The following is a 15,934-nucleotide window of genomic DNA, read 5'->3' on the forward strand; positions in this document are numbered from 1 at the left end:
GTGGCGTCAGCCTAGCTCACAGCAACCTCAGACTCCTGGGCTCAAGCCATCCTCCTGCCTCAGCCTCCCGAGTAGCTGAGACTACAGGCATGTGCCACGATGCCCGGCTAATTTTTTCTATATATTTTTGGTTGTCCAGCTAATTTCTTTCTATTTTTAGTAGAGACAGGGTCTGGCTCTTGCTCAGGCTGGTCTCGAACTCCTGACCTTGAGAGATCCTCTCGCTTCGGCCTCCCAGAGTGCTAGGATTACAGGCATGAGCCACCGTGCCCGGCCTCTTCCATCTTTTTGAACATGTACAATAAGTCATTGTTAACTATAGCACCCTGCAGTGGTATAGAGAACTTATCCCTTCCATCTAGCTGTAATTTCGTATTCATTAGCCAACCTCTCCCCATCCTTGCCTCCCCACTCTGCTTTCCAGCCTCTAATAACCATAATTCTACTCTCTACTTCTATGGATTCAGTTTTTTTTTTTTTTTTTAGTTCCCACATACAAGTGAGAATATGTGGCATTTATCTTTCTGTGCCTCACTTATTTCACTTAACATAACATCCCCCAGGTTCAAGGTTGACTACTTCTATCCCAGGAGTTCACAGAATGAGGAGAGCAGCCATTTTATCATCGGTCACTCCTATGTTGAGAATCAGAAATATCCCCAGTTCTGAAATGATTACCAACATGCATTAGCTGGGACTGTGGCTTGCCTTATGGGTCCTGGGTAGGCAAATAATTCATTTAGATTCAAGAGGAACGGGCTTGACATTTCTTAGACCGCAAGGGTGGGGAATCCATTCTTGTGGACGGAGTAATCTTACTTCTCTACTAATGTGCCGTGGAGAGGCTGATGCAAAGCCGCACCCGGTGAATTTATCGTAAAGGAAGGAGAGCCAGAGGGTGGGGCAGTGGGTGGAGACGCAGCACTGAGGCTGGGTGGGTCTGATTTCCCAGACTGTCTGCTCTGAATGAGGCCTACCCAGGCTTGGCTGGGCACCTGCCGTGTCTTACTTAATTCCTGAATTAATCAGGGTGATTCTCTAACATGGGCCCTTCATCTTTTCTGAGCACTGACTCCTCTGAGAATCTGGTGGAAGTTTTGAATCTTCTCCCCACAAAAAAAGCACTCATGCATATTCAGAGAAAATTGTTTTCAGTTTCTGCGGTGCTTTCCTATTAAAAAAAAAAAAATTGGTGAGGCTTCCTGTTTCCGTCTCTGGGCCCATGTGCGCTGGGTAGAGAGAAAAGATCAGTGGGTGTTTTCTTCTAACCCTGTGTGGTCAGTTCCCTTTTTAGCCTGGGTCCCTCTCATAGCCTGGCTCTCAGCTGACTCGAGCGTTCCTGGGAAGTTCTGGAAGGTAGCATGAGCTTGAGAAGATGGGAGTGGTGTCTAGCTGCGGAACTGCTGCTGCTGCCTCTGTTGCTCCTGGCGACCAACACTCAAGGTACGTCCCACCAACTGTCTGCAGGTAATTGTGCACCAAAGGCATGGTGAGATGGGAACAGGGGGCTGGGTTGTGGCTCAGCCCTGGAAGTAGCGGTCTGGTCTCCAGGCAGCAAGGACTCACACCCCGGTGAACAGGGCTGTGGCAAGATTGAGGAGTCTTCCCTAGCCTTGAAGAATCAGGCTCCATCTCTCTTCCCAATGGGACGCTACAAAAACAGGGCGCTGGGGAGATGGAGAAGTAGGCCCCTGCTATTTCGTCCCATGCCTGGTGGTCTGTGAAGGTGCGGAAAAGTGTTTGTTTTTGCATTTTGAATAAGAGGAATCTCTCCATCACTAGCTGCCATGTTTTATGCTCAGACACACTATGTTCCCTTAGGTGTTCTTTGAGACTTCTGTGTATGCAAGCAGTTGTGTCCTGATCCAAGGCAAATGATATTGTCATTGTCCCAAAGATAGATCAAAATTGTAGGAAGGAAAACTTGGAGAGGATTGCTCTATCGAGGGTCTCTGAATCAGGACTTCTGAGAAGAGGCCTGAGGTGCCTCAATATCACAGGAACACCCGAACATCTCATTGTCAGGAGTGAAGCAAGATCCATTCCTCCGCCACGGCCTGTTCTGGTCCCCCTTGTGTGCGCAAGGGCTGAACCACTTCTCTTTTTCTGTTATAGCTGCCGCGCCCTCTTTCTTCATCCAGTACCTGTCTTTCCAGGTTAGCTGAGAAGCAGAAGTGAAGCTGCTGCCTTTCTTGCTATTCCCCCAAATAAATACTCAGGTCTTTTTAATTTAAAGGACTTTAACGTTCACCACTATGAGCAAAAATGAATACACACGGGGAAGTTACACAGAATCATAAATTTACGATAGTATGTAACTCTTAGAGAGATGAGATAGTAATATACGGGGGAAACCTGGTTGATCACTCACGCGCCCTGCCTCCGAGGGCGGCCATCCTTTGGATCTGGTTCACGGCTGCGCAGATTAGAGATGCTCGTAGCTGTATGGGCTCCGTGGGGCTGACTCAGCTCACAGGGTCCTGGTATGGTCTTGGGAGTGGGGGCTGATGGGAAGTATTAACCCAACTGCTGGGAAAAATAGAGATGGCAATGAGAACTGGAATATTTCTTTTATTATTATTATTATTTCAGGAAATTATGGGGGTACAAACATTTTGGTTACATGTTATGACTTTGCCATATCCCAACCATGATTTGAGACATGACCTTTCCCCCCCTACAAAGCTCACCGTGTCCTTTAGTTGTGAGTTTACTGACCCCCAAGCCCCCTACCCCCAAAGAATATTACTACTGTGTGAGCACCTTAGTGCTGATCAGTCAGTGCTAGTTTGATGGCGAGTACCTGTGGTGCCTATTCTTCCAGAGAACTGGAATGTTTCAAGACTGTTTCTAGGTATGTCAAAAACACCCTGACAGTCGCTCATTCTCTGGCTTTCCTTTTCTAGGTTTCATACTGGTCATTTAGTCTCCTTTGGTTGAAACCTGCAGATTATGTTATCCTTTCAATGGGTAACATTGGTTTTGATAGGTTAGCACCATCCATTTCTATAACTTAGGTTAATAAAACAAAAATTAAGCATTTACTGTGTGTCAAGCATTGTGCTAGGTATTACATTTGTATACTATCTCATTTAGCTTTCATTAGAAATTGGTGAGGTGGCTGTCATCATCTACGTTTTTCATAAGAGAATATTATCTTTCAGAGAGATTAAGAAAGTCTTCTAAGGACACACAGGTCTAACTTCCAAAGCATATGATTATGCTTTTATGAGACAATGCCCCAGGAATCTTGATGAAGGTTAACATGTCTAAATTTTTTTGTGCACAACTTATGCCTACAGATGGTCATTTTATCTCCAATCTATGGCTTTGCCCCTCTTATCCACTTCATCTGGCTAAACTTAATTTTGCTGTTTGCTCTAAAAAAGATGTCTTCGCTCTTACATCTGGGCCTATGTACATTTCTTTCCTTGTACCTAGAGTTCCCTGTACCCTCCTCTCTCTCTGCCTCTCTTTTTTGGCTTCCATTTTCATGTAAAATGGAAGATTTCCTCCTGGAAACCTCAGGCACCAGATCATGGTTTGTGAATTGCTCGTTTGATTGTCTGTTTTCTTGAGCTTTATGAGGACAGGAAGCACATGGTGTTATCCTGTTGAACTTAGCATAGTGTCTGGAACGTAGTATGTGCTAAATAAGTAATTATTAAATAAATGAATGAATGAATGACTTCAAAGAACTTCCTTTTGGAGTATACATCAAAGCTTCCTGGGAGTACAAGTAGTTCTCTCCTCCATGGGAAGGTTTTTATGGAAAGGTTTTTTTTTTTTTTTTTTTTGAGACAGAGTCTCACTGTGTTGCCCGGGCTAGAGTGCCATGGCGTCAGCCTAGCTCACAGCAACCTCAAACTCCTGGGCTGAAGCGGTCCTCCTGTCTCAGCCTCCCAAGTAGCTGGGACTAGAGGCATGCGCCACCATGCCCGGCTAATTTTTTCTATATATTTTTAGTTGTCCGATTAATTTCTTTCTATCTTTAGTAGAGATGGGGTCTCGCTCTTGCTCAGGCTGGTTTCGAACTCCTGAGCTCAAATAATCCGCCCGCCTCGGCCTCCCAGAGAGCTAGGATTACAGGTATGAGCCACCACACCCGGCCTTATGGAAAGGTTTGAGAAGCAGTCTTGGATCTCCTCCTTTATCTCTCTGAACTCGAGTTTCTCAGCTCTCTGATTTCAAGGCAATGATTCAGGGCACCCTCCACTACTAGGCATTTCCCTGTCTCCCCACAGCACTTAGCAAGGTGCAATGGAAACAGCATTGTACTAGGAATGAGAAAACCTATGTTCTATCTGGGTTCCATGCCGTGGCATTTTCTATAATCATAAAAGCTTCCTGAGCCTCACTTCCTCAGCTCTGTAATCGGTATAATATTCTGCTCCCCATTTCTTCAAGGGGTTGCTGTTAAGATCAAATGGAATAAAGAATGCGAAATTGCTTTGCACTTGTGATACACACGCAGTCTGAGACAGATAACAGCCTGGGAGACCATAAGTAAACTCCAGAGCCCAAACCACTTGCCTGAGCCCCAGACCTGAATTTATGCTTTGAAACATCCCCTCTAGACTCTCCAGACACATGTTCAAAACTAAATTCATCACCTCTGTGCCAGCTATATTTTGCTGTTAAGCCACCACAACACTATGGCTTAAAATAACAGTTATTTGGTGTGCCCACAAATCTAGGGGTGCACTGTGCTCACCACATCTTACTCGGGGCCTTTCGTGTGCTTGCAATCAGATCACAGAGGGGCCTAGGGTCATCCCAAAGGCTCCTCCACTCACATGGCTGTGCCTGCGCTGAGGGTGACTCAAACAGCCGTGTGGCTGGCACCGTCCCACAGAAGCCTCCCAGAGCGAGTGTCCCAAGAGAAGCAGGCAAATGCTACATGGGCTTTTCTAACCTAGCTTTGCGAGTCTCATTTCTACCACATTCTATTCACTGATGCAGTCATCGAGGCCTACTCCAGTTGAAGGGGAAGGAACACAAACTCCATCTCTTAATGGGAGCAGTGTCAAAAAATGTGCAGGCTTTCAAAAACCTGCCATAATCCTCCTTCTCCTCAAACCTACTGCTTCTCCACTGTTCTCTGTCTCTATGTGACATCTCCATTTCTCTAGTTGCTCAAGCCAGCTAGGAGTTATCCTCAATTCTTTTCTTTCCCTTGCTTCTCATGCCCCATGATTGTCTTATCAATTCTACTTTCAAAAATCTCTCTCGAATATGGCCCATTCCATCCATCCTCACTGCCACCTGTCCTTGATCAAGCCACCATTTTCTCTATCACCAATGACCACAGCTACCACCTATCCTAATTTCTCTTTCCACTCCATTTTCTCTATCTAGCCTGTTCTTCACTTTGCCATTGGTATAAATTTTCTAAAGTGGTTCTCTGTTTATTTCACTATTTAAAACTCCGACAGCCACCATGGAGAACGAGAAAGCAGAAATTCTGAGCACATGGTTCATAGTTCATGGTATGCTCACTTCCTGCCCTAATCTATATTCTAAGCAGAATGAACTACTTTCACTTCTGTAAATGAATCTTGCTCTAGTCGTCTCTGGGAACTTGATGCAATTTTTTCTTTTGTCCTCTTGTTGGGGCCCTCATTATACCCAGTCCTCATCTTTCCCTGGCTTACTTAAGCCTTCTTACCCTAATTCCTCCTCACACCTGACCCCCAAATTCAAATGACGTGCTCCCTTTTATGCCCCACCCCCCAGCACTCCATATTTTCCTTATCCCAACATCATCAATGGTGAATCGTCTAATTAATTGTCTCTAGTCACTGGAATAAAGAGTGCTTAAGGGAAGCAGTTATATGTACCTATTGTGTGCACCCAGAGCCTGGCACATAGTCAGTGCTTACCACACAGTTACTAGGTGAGTGAATAAATCCATGCACATATGTATGTACGTGTGGGTGCACGGATGGATGGATAGAGGGAGGAAAGGGAGGAGGGAGGAAGTTACGAGTCATTGTTTCAGCCAAGCTGGGGTCTCAGAATAGCCCTGCTGGCCCTGATAAAGTCTTCCTCCCATTTCCCACAGTGGCTATTCCAAACCTTCACCCTCATTCTCGAGGATCCTTACCTTAGTCCTCTGCCCTCTCAGCAAAGAACTTGCCTCTTACTTTGCTGAAGAAGTGTGAATCAGAGACGATTAAGTAGGAAGCCCCCTTCAGCTTCCTGTCTACTATCTCCAAACTAGAAACTCCTCCACATTACCCGCTGTCTTTGTGTCGGAGGATGTGGTGTCCCTCCTCCCAGCCAAGACCTGTGCTTTCAGCTCTGCTCTGGGTTCCACCAACCCAGGCCCATCAATCACCTCCCCTCTCCCCATGTCTCCTCCATGGGCTCCTTCCCTTGGCTTATCATAGCTTAAGTCTTTTCCCTCCTTAAGTTAATCTAAGAACAAAACCAAAAAACTCTCTTTACCTTTCATGTCTCTCTTCATATGCCCTGTCATTCTCCTTCCCATTCACACTGAAATGTCTTCAGAGAAGAGTCTTTTTTGTTGTATCTTATTCCTCACCTTCAGATTGCATTGCATGGTTGCCTGCTGAACTCATTATACTTCCCATCTCAGGAAATGGCACCCTGCTCATCTTGTCACCAAGACACAAGTCTGGGGTCTTGATATCTACTGACAAATTACTTCCTAAGAGGGTTTGTATAGGCTCTTTAACTATGGGATCTCATCAGAGACCTCCAGGTAACTCCACTTCCATAGCTTTAAAACTTACCTCCTTTTCTTCTTTAAAAGTTTTTCTAGAAACCATGTGCCTTGTTTCTAGAGCAATCAGAACTTCTCCTTTAGAACCTCTTTCTTTTTCCCAAGTAGACTCATTGGTATGGTAGCATGACTTCCTTTGATTTGAATTTTTTGCCCTTATATTTCTGCTTTTCTACAAACAAGAAACATGGGTGCGCACAGGAACAATCTGCTTCTTTTTCTATTATAAGCTACAGGTAAACACTGTTACTTTATCCTAAGCATCCAGACACATTAACTACTTCTTCCTGTTAGAATTAAATCAAAATAATAGTTATCTTTAAGGTCACTTCACCTACCTTCTAAAAGGTGGAAAGGTCAGGAAGGCAGATCAAGATTTTTATCAACAGTTAACCACTTTATTTCTCAGAAAGAAGTCACAGCCAACCATCTTGCAAAAATCTTTACACACGAGTGGTTAAGGAAGGAGGGAAGATACAATACCTTATGTGTACCTATAATTAGCACTCAAACTATATTGAAATGTAGTCTGATGTTTCCTACCTGTCTGTATCAACAGACAGTGGCTTGTGCTATCTTCTTTGAGTGTATGTCTGAGAATATTAGAGAGTCTGCCAAGGATGATTTAGGCCAGTACCTCCCAACTGTGGTGAGAATGAGGCAATACTGTCCCTCAGGGGATATATGTCAATATCAAATATATTTTTGGTTGTCACAACTGCACAGGTGCGACTGGCATCTAGTGGGCAGAGGTCAGGGATGCTGCTAAACATTTTACAATGCGCAGGACAGCCCCCCAACAAAAAAAAATAACCCCGCCAAAAAGGCAAAAAGGCCAAAAATAAAAAAAAACGAACTAAGCCGCCCGGTAATAACAACTCCAATAAATCAAAAGGGAAAAAAGAAAAAAAAGAAAACAAAGCCGGAAAAAAAGGCCAAGGGCTTTAAAATTCTGGAGAGAACATCCTCCCTGGCTGTATGCTCTGAGAGGCCAGAGATGCTGATATCGGAGCCTGGTGCAGAGCCAGGTATATCGTGGTTGTGCAATAATTGCTTCTTGGACTGAACTGATTCTGTCAGAGGGATTACAGAGTATAGACTGGACCAATCAGAAGCACTGTGGAAACGAATGCCTGCCTGTGTCTGTATATGTACCAGGACAGGGTGAGTGCTCAGTAAACGTTTGTTGAATAGATAGATGGATGGTTGGAAGGATGAAGGGATAGGAACTTGAAAGCCCTGAGGACACAGACATTTTTATCTTTCGGTGGTTGAAACTTTTCTCTACTGCTCCTTCTCAGCCTGTGTGTACTATTCATAGTTCCCCTCCCTCCAGACCTCCCTTCGTCTTGCACTTTCTCCCTGTCATCTTTTCTTTCTCCTTGTCTTAACCAAACCAGGTTTCTTAGAACCTGAGACTTATACAATTTGCAGTATCTTCGTGGAACAAAGGAGAACAAGTAGGAACAAAAATGAATTCAGTTAGAATGAAAACGGAAACCCCAGTGAATGAATACAAGTTTTAACAAGCTGACAAATACTACATAAATCAGGAAAGCCAGAAAAATAGCGTAATATTTTTAATTAATTAAATGCCTTCAAGCTTCTGTAATACTTTGCCACCGAATAGCTCTGGCTCTTGTTCACTTCAGACCTGGTTTCTCCTCTACCTCCCACCTACAGCCCTATTGCAACCTGCCGAGACACGCAGGCGAGTCAGCACGGAGGACAGCGGCAACGTCCCTGCAGGCCATTCTTCGCCAACAGGGTGGGCAAGAACTTCACACACAAGAGTCTGTGAAATATATATGTATCACTAAGCTCGACTAAATACTCCCCAGTTCTAGTTCTGCTAAGCCAGATCCCAAATGCCCACAACTGAGACACCATCCAACACAAGTGGAAATGTGATGGAGGGGATGTAGGCGTGGCCAGAGGCAATGGTCTAGGTATTTGTGTTTAAAGGCGTATGATGTGCTGTAAAACATATCAGTAGAGGAACACGCTGCTCGAGCTCCTCCAGGGCCAAATAAGGGGCCTTGAAGCTTCCGCTTTGTCACTTTCACAGGAAATCTGCCTCTGACCCAAACTTTGTCAAATAACAGTTTAGACAAATGGTTTCTACTGTCTTACCTTCTAATAACTTGCCTCTGAATACACTGTAAGTGTATTACACAGGACATGAGCCATTTTTACAGGGAGGAATTTTTTACAGGATAAAACATTATCAAGGAAGCTAAAATATTTTTATCCACTCTTCCCAACCCCACTCCCTCTCTGATTGTGTCTCTCAAGACCTATTCCCCTTGCTCGATCCACACTATCCACGCTGGCCTCCTTGCTGTTGGTGGTATATGACAGGCACGCCCCCACCACAGGGCCTTTGCTGTAGCTCTTCCCCCTGCCTGGGTCACTCTTGCCCCAGATATCTTGGCTATCTCTCTCTGCCTTCAAGTCTTTGCTCAGGTGTGACCTACTTACCGCCTTATAAATGAAGTCTATCCTCTCCCTCCGTCAGTACTCATGACTGCCCTAATCCTATTCTAGGTTTCCTCCTTTGTCACAGCAATTATCCCCTCCTTACATACTGTACAACACGTTTAGTTATTGTATTTACTGCTTACTGTCTTGTTACCCCACGCTAATGTGAGCTCTGTTAACGCAGGGACCTTTGCTGCTCAGTTCGTTGATGTATCCCAAGTGCCTCAAATAAAGCCTGACAGATGGTTCTCAACACATACTAGCTTTTAATCATCCTTCCCCTCATGTTGATCGTCTACCCCAAAGAGATTTTCTTGGTATTTCCTACCCCCACACTCTGAATGGGGTACTTTCCCACAATACACTGTACTTTGTTCCCATAGTACCTTGGGCTTATCTTTATTATAGTAACCAAGAGATTATATTAAGATTATTTGTTCGTGTGTCTGTTCTCCCACATTGGTGTATTAAATCTTTTAGAAGACAATCATGTCCTGTTTATGTCTATGTCTCTAGGGACTAACACAGTGCTTACTGATCTAAATTGAACAGACAGGAAACACAAGATCAGAGTGAACATGACCTGTTATCATTTTATATAGAAAATCCAATGGTATGAAAGTAATGGAGAGAGCCAGGGCTAGCCTCAGTATCCTTTTTCTTACTGTCTGGGGGCAGCACTAGGTGGATTATAAACAACACCCTCCTCCTCCATGCGTACTTCTCAAGCTCCAACTTTTCTTGAACTCCTGACTAGGAGACGAGGGCCTCTGATGAAGACCACACTCACTGCTCCCAAGCAGAAATCCCTTCTTTCCTACCTGTTCCACCAGCCAAGGCTGGACCCTCCTTCTCTAAGGTGAGTTTCACTCTTACTCTCGTTGGCAGATCATTTGACAAGCGCGATGACCGTGGTCTCTGGCAGCAACGTGAGTCTGCAAATCTCCGAGGGCCTGCCTGATAACTACGAACAACTAACCTGGTTTTACACCATCGACCAGAAGATTGTAGAATGGGATTCCGGCAAATCTAAGTACTTTGATTCTAAATTTAAAGGCAGGGTCATGCTTGATCCTCAAAGTGGTGCCCTGAATATTTATAATGTCCAGAAAGAGGACAGCAGCACCTACCTCATGAGGGTGTCAAATGCCACCGGAAAGGAGCAAGAGTGGAAGGTCCTACTGGAGGTGCTTGGTGAGTTAGGGGAGACAAAGGGCAAGTCTGCACCCCAGGGGCCTTGGGTGGACCCCTAGGAGGCTTGCTGGGAGGCAAGGGATCGCTCTCTGGGAGGAGGAGAGAAAAACTTCAGGACAGACTTAATTCACTTTTCCTGGAGCTAGTTCTACTTGGGAGGGAGGCTAGGCAGCAGACCTAGGACAAAACTGATAATTGATAATCTTAGGACATTTAAAATTTCTTCTGAAGTTAGTGAGTCTAAGATTTGAAGAGAAGGAAATAGAGATGATTTCCTCTCTATTTCCTTCATTCTGTCCTGTGATCAACCTAAATCAGTTCTGAGATCATCTGAATTATATCTCTGAACTTAGACTTTATCAGACATAAGGAAAAAGAGAAGACACAAAAGATGGGGAAGAAGTTACTGGGAGGGATTTTTACCCTTCAGAATGGGTAGGATAAAAACTTTCACTCATAGCTCCAGGCTAACTAGTATATATAGAATAAGGACTAGGGCATTATACTTGGAGTCAGACAGTCCTGGGTTCAAAACTCTGGTCAGTCACTCACTAGCTGTGTGACCTTGGAGAAAGATCTTAACATCTCTGTGTCATATCAGATAATATTCTTTTGACAGCAAGTAACAGAAAGTAATTCAATGTACCTTTACTAAAAAAACTAGGGCTATTTAAAGAAATTCAAGGAGTTTAAAAGAGCCCAGAAAGGTTGAAGGGGAGGAAGATTGAAAACCAGGGCCAGTCCAGAGTCCTCAGCCTCAGGAATCTGTGGACTGTTCTTGTGGATCCCTGCCATTTACATGACTTACCTCTCAAAGCTTCACTTTTCATTCCTCTGAATTTCAGTTCTCAGGGAAATTCAAAGAGAGGCAAACTGATTGGCCCAGCTTGGTTCAGGTATGTGTACCTGATCTAAACATTTATGGCTAAAAAAGTCAGGTTATAAGGCAGAAACGTGGTTCCTGGGGAGGCCTGCAGGGGTCGGGGTAGGCAATTAGTGACGAAGAGGGGCCAGGCAGATATCCAAGAGAGGTTCACTTCAGAGTCTTGGGTTCCTCATCATATTATGAGGATAACTATATCTACCTTTTAGGATATTATAAGGACCAAAGCAGATAATGAAAATGAAAACATTTCTAAAATGCTAAAACAGTGCAAATGAAGAGTGTTACATATATTCAGGTCCCATGAGCCAGATAGTCCCTGGTCTAAGAGGCCAGAGTCTCCCTACTCACCTTGTCCATGTTACATGGCCTGAAAATTCAGGAGGTCCTGGAAACAGGAAAGATTCAGTCTTTTACAGTGGTATTCTAGTTAACCAGCTCTCTAAGATCGGGTGGGGGAAAAAAATAGAAGAAGAAAAAAGAAAAAAAATCCCTAATTTACCTCACTTACCGACTTTATAATTCTGTGGTTTAAATACTCCTACCACAGTTGATTCCATTATACTAATGGTTTCACAAAAAGTTTGCAAAATTTCCGAATACCTAAAAATCCACCAGCTAGCTTAGCTTTAGCACACCCTGCCTGAGGGTATGATGAACAGAGAAATGGTCCTTCAGTCCCGCCTAAGCATTTCCGACAGCTTAAAGAGGCAGACCATGCAAGCTGGCTCAATAAATGCCATCCACGATGTGCCCAGTGCTGCTCTGATCACCGTAGGAAATGAGGAAGGAGCTTAAGACATGAGGCTAGAACACAGGAAATGAAGAAAACCAGTATAAAAATTGCTCAGGTTAAGCCTACAGGGGAAGTGCAGCAATCTGAAAGGGCTTCACGGAGGAGATACAACTAGAATTCTGAAGGCCAGATTAGTAGAGTTTCTATAGCCTCTCCACACATACAATCCAGAGGCAAGCTCTGATCTGCTAAATTCTGGGCCACATTTTAATCCTGTGGGTTCTGAGCTACACTGAGTCTGCAGGTGTTTTACCCTTGACCAGAATGAAAAGATTCCAGAGGATTTCAGGTAAACCAGCCCTAGCTAAGGAAGGACCAGATGCTGGGATTACCTCTCGTGCCATCTGGCAGCAGGACGACAGTAATGATGGTAATGTGACCTCTAGCACGGATGCGATGCTTATGCTCTGCAGAAAGCACTTCTGTATGGCAGGTGTCATTTCTCTTACCAACAATGTGCTGTGAGGTAGAGTCATTTTACAGATGAATACAGAGGGGTTGAGTTCCTTGCCTAATGTCATTCCACCAGAGCCAAGTCCAGGGCCCATGCTGGTCTCACTCCAAAGCTGGTGTTTCATCCTTTCTATCTCATAACTACTTTGTTCATTCATTCATCCATTCATCAGATGCTTACAGAATACCTGCGATGTGGCAGGCACTGTGCTAGACACAAATACCAAAGTTAACAGGCCACTGCTGTTCATCACCTCTGATGTGTGCTGGGGTTACATGAGGTTCTTCTCTACAGCTCCGCCGGAGTTCAGGAGGACGGCGCCTCCCCTGGATGTGCAAAGGGCTTTGCCTTGCGCGGGCCAGTACCTCTTACCTCAGGACTCTTGCTGAATCTGAGCCTGAGAATTCTTGAGGGACAGACCGGCCAAGGTGCCAACCGTGGACCATTGCTAGAGAAGGGACCTGAGCATCTCAGACAGCTGGGATACTAAGTCTGTCCCCAGCCAATCTCTGCTAACACTGGGCTGTTCTTTCTGGCTCACAGATGGCCATAACCCCATTTTGCTCCCGGCGCATGTAGTGGACGCTGGCGCCCTCTCCTGGATCCAGCTTAGCTTCACCTCCAAGGAGCCGCTCTTGCAGTCTGAAGCCTGTGGGAATCAAAGCTGCTCACTGGCTCCCTCTGCAGGGGCCTCTTCTCCATGACTCGGCCTCCTGCGGCGCTTAGGGACCCCCGTCCTGGTTCCCTTCGTTCTTCCTCTTTTTTTTTTCCCCTTCGTTCTTTATTGGCTAAACCCTCACGGCACACACAAATGCTTCGCCGTCTCATCTTATAACATCCTCCTCCTTTTCAGACCCTGTACGCGCGCCTGTCATAAAAATTGAGAAGACAGAGGAAACGAACAACATCTGTTATCTGAAACTGTCATGTGTGATATCTGACCAGTCTGTAAACTGCACCTGGTACGGGGACTCGGGGCCCTTCTCAGAGGCATGCCAGAACAGTGCGCTTGAGCTGAGGGTACCTGAGCCACAAAAGTACTCCAAGTTTTACACCTGCCAAGTCAGCAATCCTGTGAGCAGCAAGAATGACACAGTCTATTTCACTCCACCTTGTACCCTGGGTAAGAAATATCCCTTAGGCACCTGGAGTGGGCACAGGGTAACTAGTTTTCTTTTGAATGAAGAAAGGTGTGGGCGTCCTACTCAGCCTCCTGGCACAGAATATTGGTGGAGTATCTCCAAGGTGTCTGGGAGAGCGAGAGACTAGAGTTCCGCTGCCGTCTCTGCCACCACCCGTCAGCCGGTTCACCTCACCTCTACAGAGCTCGCTGTCCTCATCTGCAAAGGGCATTTGGCAGAGGATCTCTGATACGCCTTCCTCCTCCCCCACTCTAAAAAAGCATAGTCCTACGCTCTGAGGCCGGCGTAATTGCAGGACGGTCGGAGACATCATGGTGAGCAGGGAGAAAAAGGACAAGTGCCTAGAGGGTTTCCAGTCCACAGCCCGAGTGAGCCAAGGAAAGAAGGACCAAGGAGATGGGCATGAGGGAGGCCCGTGAGCAGCAGTGAGGGCCTTAGACTCAGGGGGAGACTCTCCTCCACAGGCATATGCTCCTTGGTGAAGTTGGAAAGACAGAGCTCTCTGTGTGTCCTGGGAGGATCCACTCGCTGGAGCATCACTCCTGGCTCTAGGTCAGCCTACACTGGTGCTAGAGTGGGACAGGTCATAGGTCTTAGAGTCAGTGACACCAGCAATCAATCCTGGGATTGTCACTTGCAATCGTAGCTAACAAGTTACTTAGCTTCTCCAAGCCTTGTTCCTCCTAAATAAAAGGCAAAACAACAGTTCTTATCTCACGATGTTTCCCTTATCTCATGGTGTTGGCCTCTGCTCCCACACGCGGACTATGGAGCTGCATGCTCTTCCTTATTCTTCCCAACTCGCTGGCCATGTCTCTTCTAGCCTCTCCTCATATGTCCTGCTCCTCTGCCACCACAGGCCCAGTGTGACAGTTTGGTGTCTGACCACGTGACCACAGTTTGGCTTGGCAATGTCAATATCACCTTCATGACAATATCATATCCGGAGATCCAGAAAAAGGAAGAGGCACGATCCCTGTCCCTTATAAAACAGGGGTGACTGCTCATCTGCAGAGAGGATAAAAGCAATAATACATCCATTTGGGGGAAGGGCTAAATCCATTTTGTCACTTCTTAGCCACCCTAATTATCCTAGAAAGTACCCTTAATCTCCCTTCCCTATTGTATCACTCATTCTCTTTTCCTTTTGATTTTTTCCCACCCTGCCCCACCCCAGCATCTAAGGGATGCTCTGTTTTCTTTTCATCCCATTTCTTTCCTTTCCCTTTCTATTTCCCCTTCCCTTCCCATTTTCCTCCCAGTTGGTGCAGATGGCTAGTGGGGTAGAGAAACAACGAAGGGAACTGGTCCTCCCCTCCCTAAAGTCAGCTGTGTATAGCATTATGTGGTCATTGGTGCACACCTGAAGCTCTGCCCTACTACATCGATGTCCAGGGTAGAGGAGTGATTCTTTCCCAGGCCATGGATAGGCCAAGGTAACCTTCAAGCACAGGACTCAGCTAAAGCAGCAATATAGGGAATTTCTGCACTCTTAATACTTTATGTCTGGGAAGGTTGAGCTCTTGCAAGGAAGAGGATAACACAGACACACTGGGATTGGATTTAGGGAGGAAACTTATTCCCCTTCTCTGCGAGCTCCCATGGCAATATCCAGTATTCCTGCCCCTTCTCAACACATTAATCAAGACACCTAAGTGTTTGGGGTTTTCTTGTTCTTTCAGCCCGTTCCTCTGGAGTAGATTGGATTGCAAGTTGGCTAGTGGTCATAGTACCCACCATTCTTGGCCTCCTACTTATCTGAGATGAGCTCTTCTAACTCAAGAATGACGCTGCAAAGCCAGAGGTCATGCCTTCATCAGCAACCATGGACTTAACCGAGACAGAAGCTCTGACTGTGTGGGTTGGGGGAAAGTGTGTTGTTGAAGCATCAACGAGGATTTTAAAATTAACTTTTAAAAAGCTGTGACTATTATTTAATTTTATGTCCCCTAGTTGTTTATAATACATATATATAGATATGTTTACATTCTTCCCATCAGAAAATGTGACCACACTATGCAAATGTTTTATTTGTTCAAATAAACATTTGATATGATTTTCAAAGTGGATCCCTGAAATTGTCCCACATCTGTCGGACAGTGCCTAGTCCATCAGCCTGGACAAACTGGAACATGGAGACTCAAAGGGAAAGAGCCTGGGATCGTAGGCTCCTGTGTGTCGCACAGCTGAGGGACTAATCTGTGCCCCCTTGTTCCAACACCCGTGCCAAGCCTGC

General features: G+C 45.4%; 1 protein-coding gene across 2 annotated transcripts; it reads left to right on the plus strand.

The window, feature by feature from the left end:
• The first annotated feature begins 1,166 nt into the window (after nt 1-1,166).
• CD48 (CD48 molecule) lies at nt 1,167-15,622 on the plus strand. Of its 2 annotated transcripts, XM_012639531.1 has the most exons (4): nt 1,170-1,443; nt 10,118-10,423; nt 13,410-13,679; nt 15,381-15,622. In XM_012639531.1, the coding sequence occupies exons 1-4, from the start codon at nt 1,362-1,364 to the stop codon at nt 15,458-15,460; spliced, it is 738 nt and encodes a 245-aa protein (XP_012494985.1). In that variant the 5' UTR covers nt 1,170-1,361; the 3' UTR covers nt 15,461-15,622. The 2 variants fall into 2 exon arrangements, with proteins under 2 accessions (XP_012494984.1, XP_012494985.1); XM_012639530.1 differs by lacking the exon at nt 15,381-15,622 and having other exon boundaries at nt 1,167-1,443; nt 13,410-14,495.
• Nucleotides 15,623-15,934: the final 312 nt, after the last annotated feature.

The sequence above is a fragment of the Propithecus coquereli genome, unplaced genomic scaffold (genome assembly GCF_000956105.1).
Source record: "Propithecus coquereli isolate 6110/MARCELLA unplaced genomic scaffold, Pcoq_1.0 Scaffold140, whole genome shotgun sequence".
Lineage (NCBI taxonomy): Eukaryota > Metazoa > Chordata > Mammalia > Primates > Indriidae > Propithecus > Propithecus coquereli.

Bases quoted from the DNA above. Each gene is read 5' to 3' on its own strand.
- CD48 (XM_012639530.1), top strand. From the start codon at position 1,362: ATGAGCTTGAGAAGATGGGAGTGGTGTCTAGCTGCGGAACTGCTGCTG. The intron at 1,444-10,117 runs GTACGTCCCACC...TCTCGTTGGCAG, and splicing joins CCTGGCGACCAACACTCAAG to ATCATTTGACAAGCGCGATG. The intron at 10,424-13,409 runs GTGAGTTAGGGG...CCTCCTTTTCAG, and splicing joins GGTCCTACTGGAGGTGCTTG to ACCCTGTACGCGCGCCTGTC.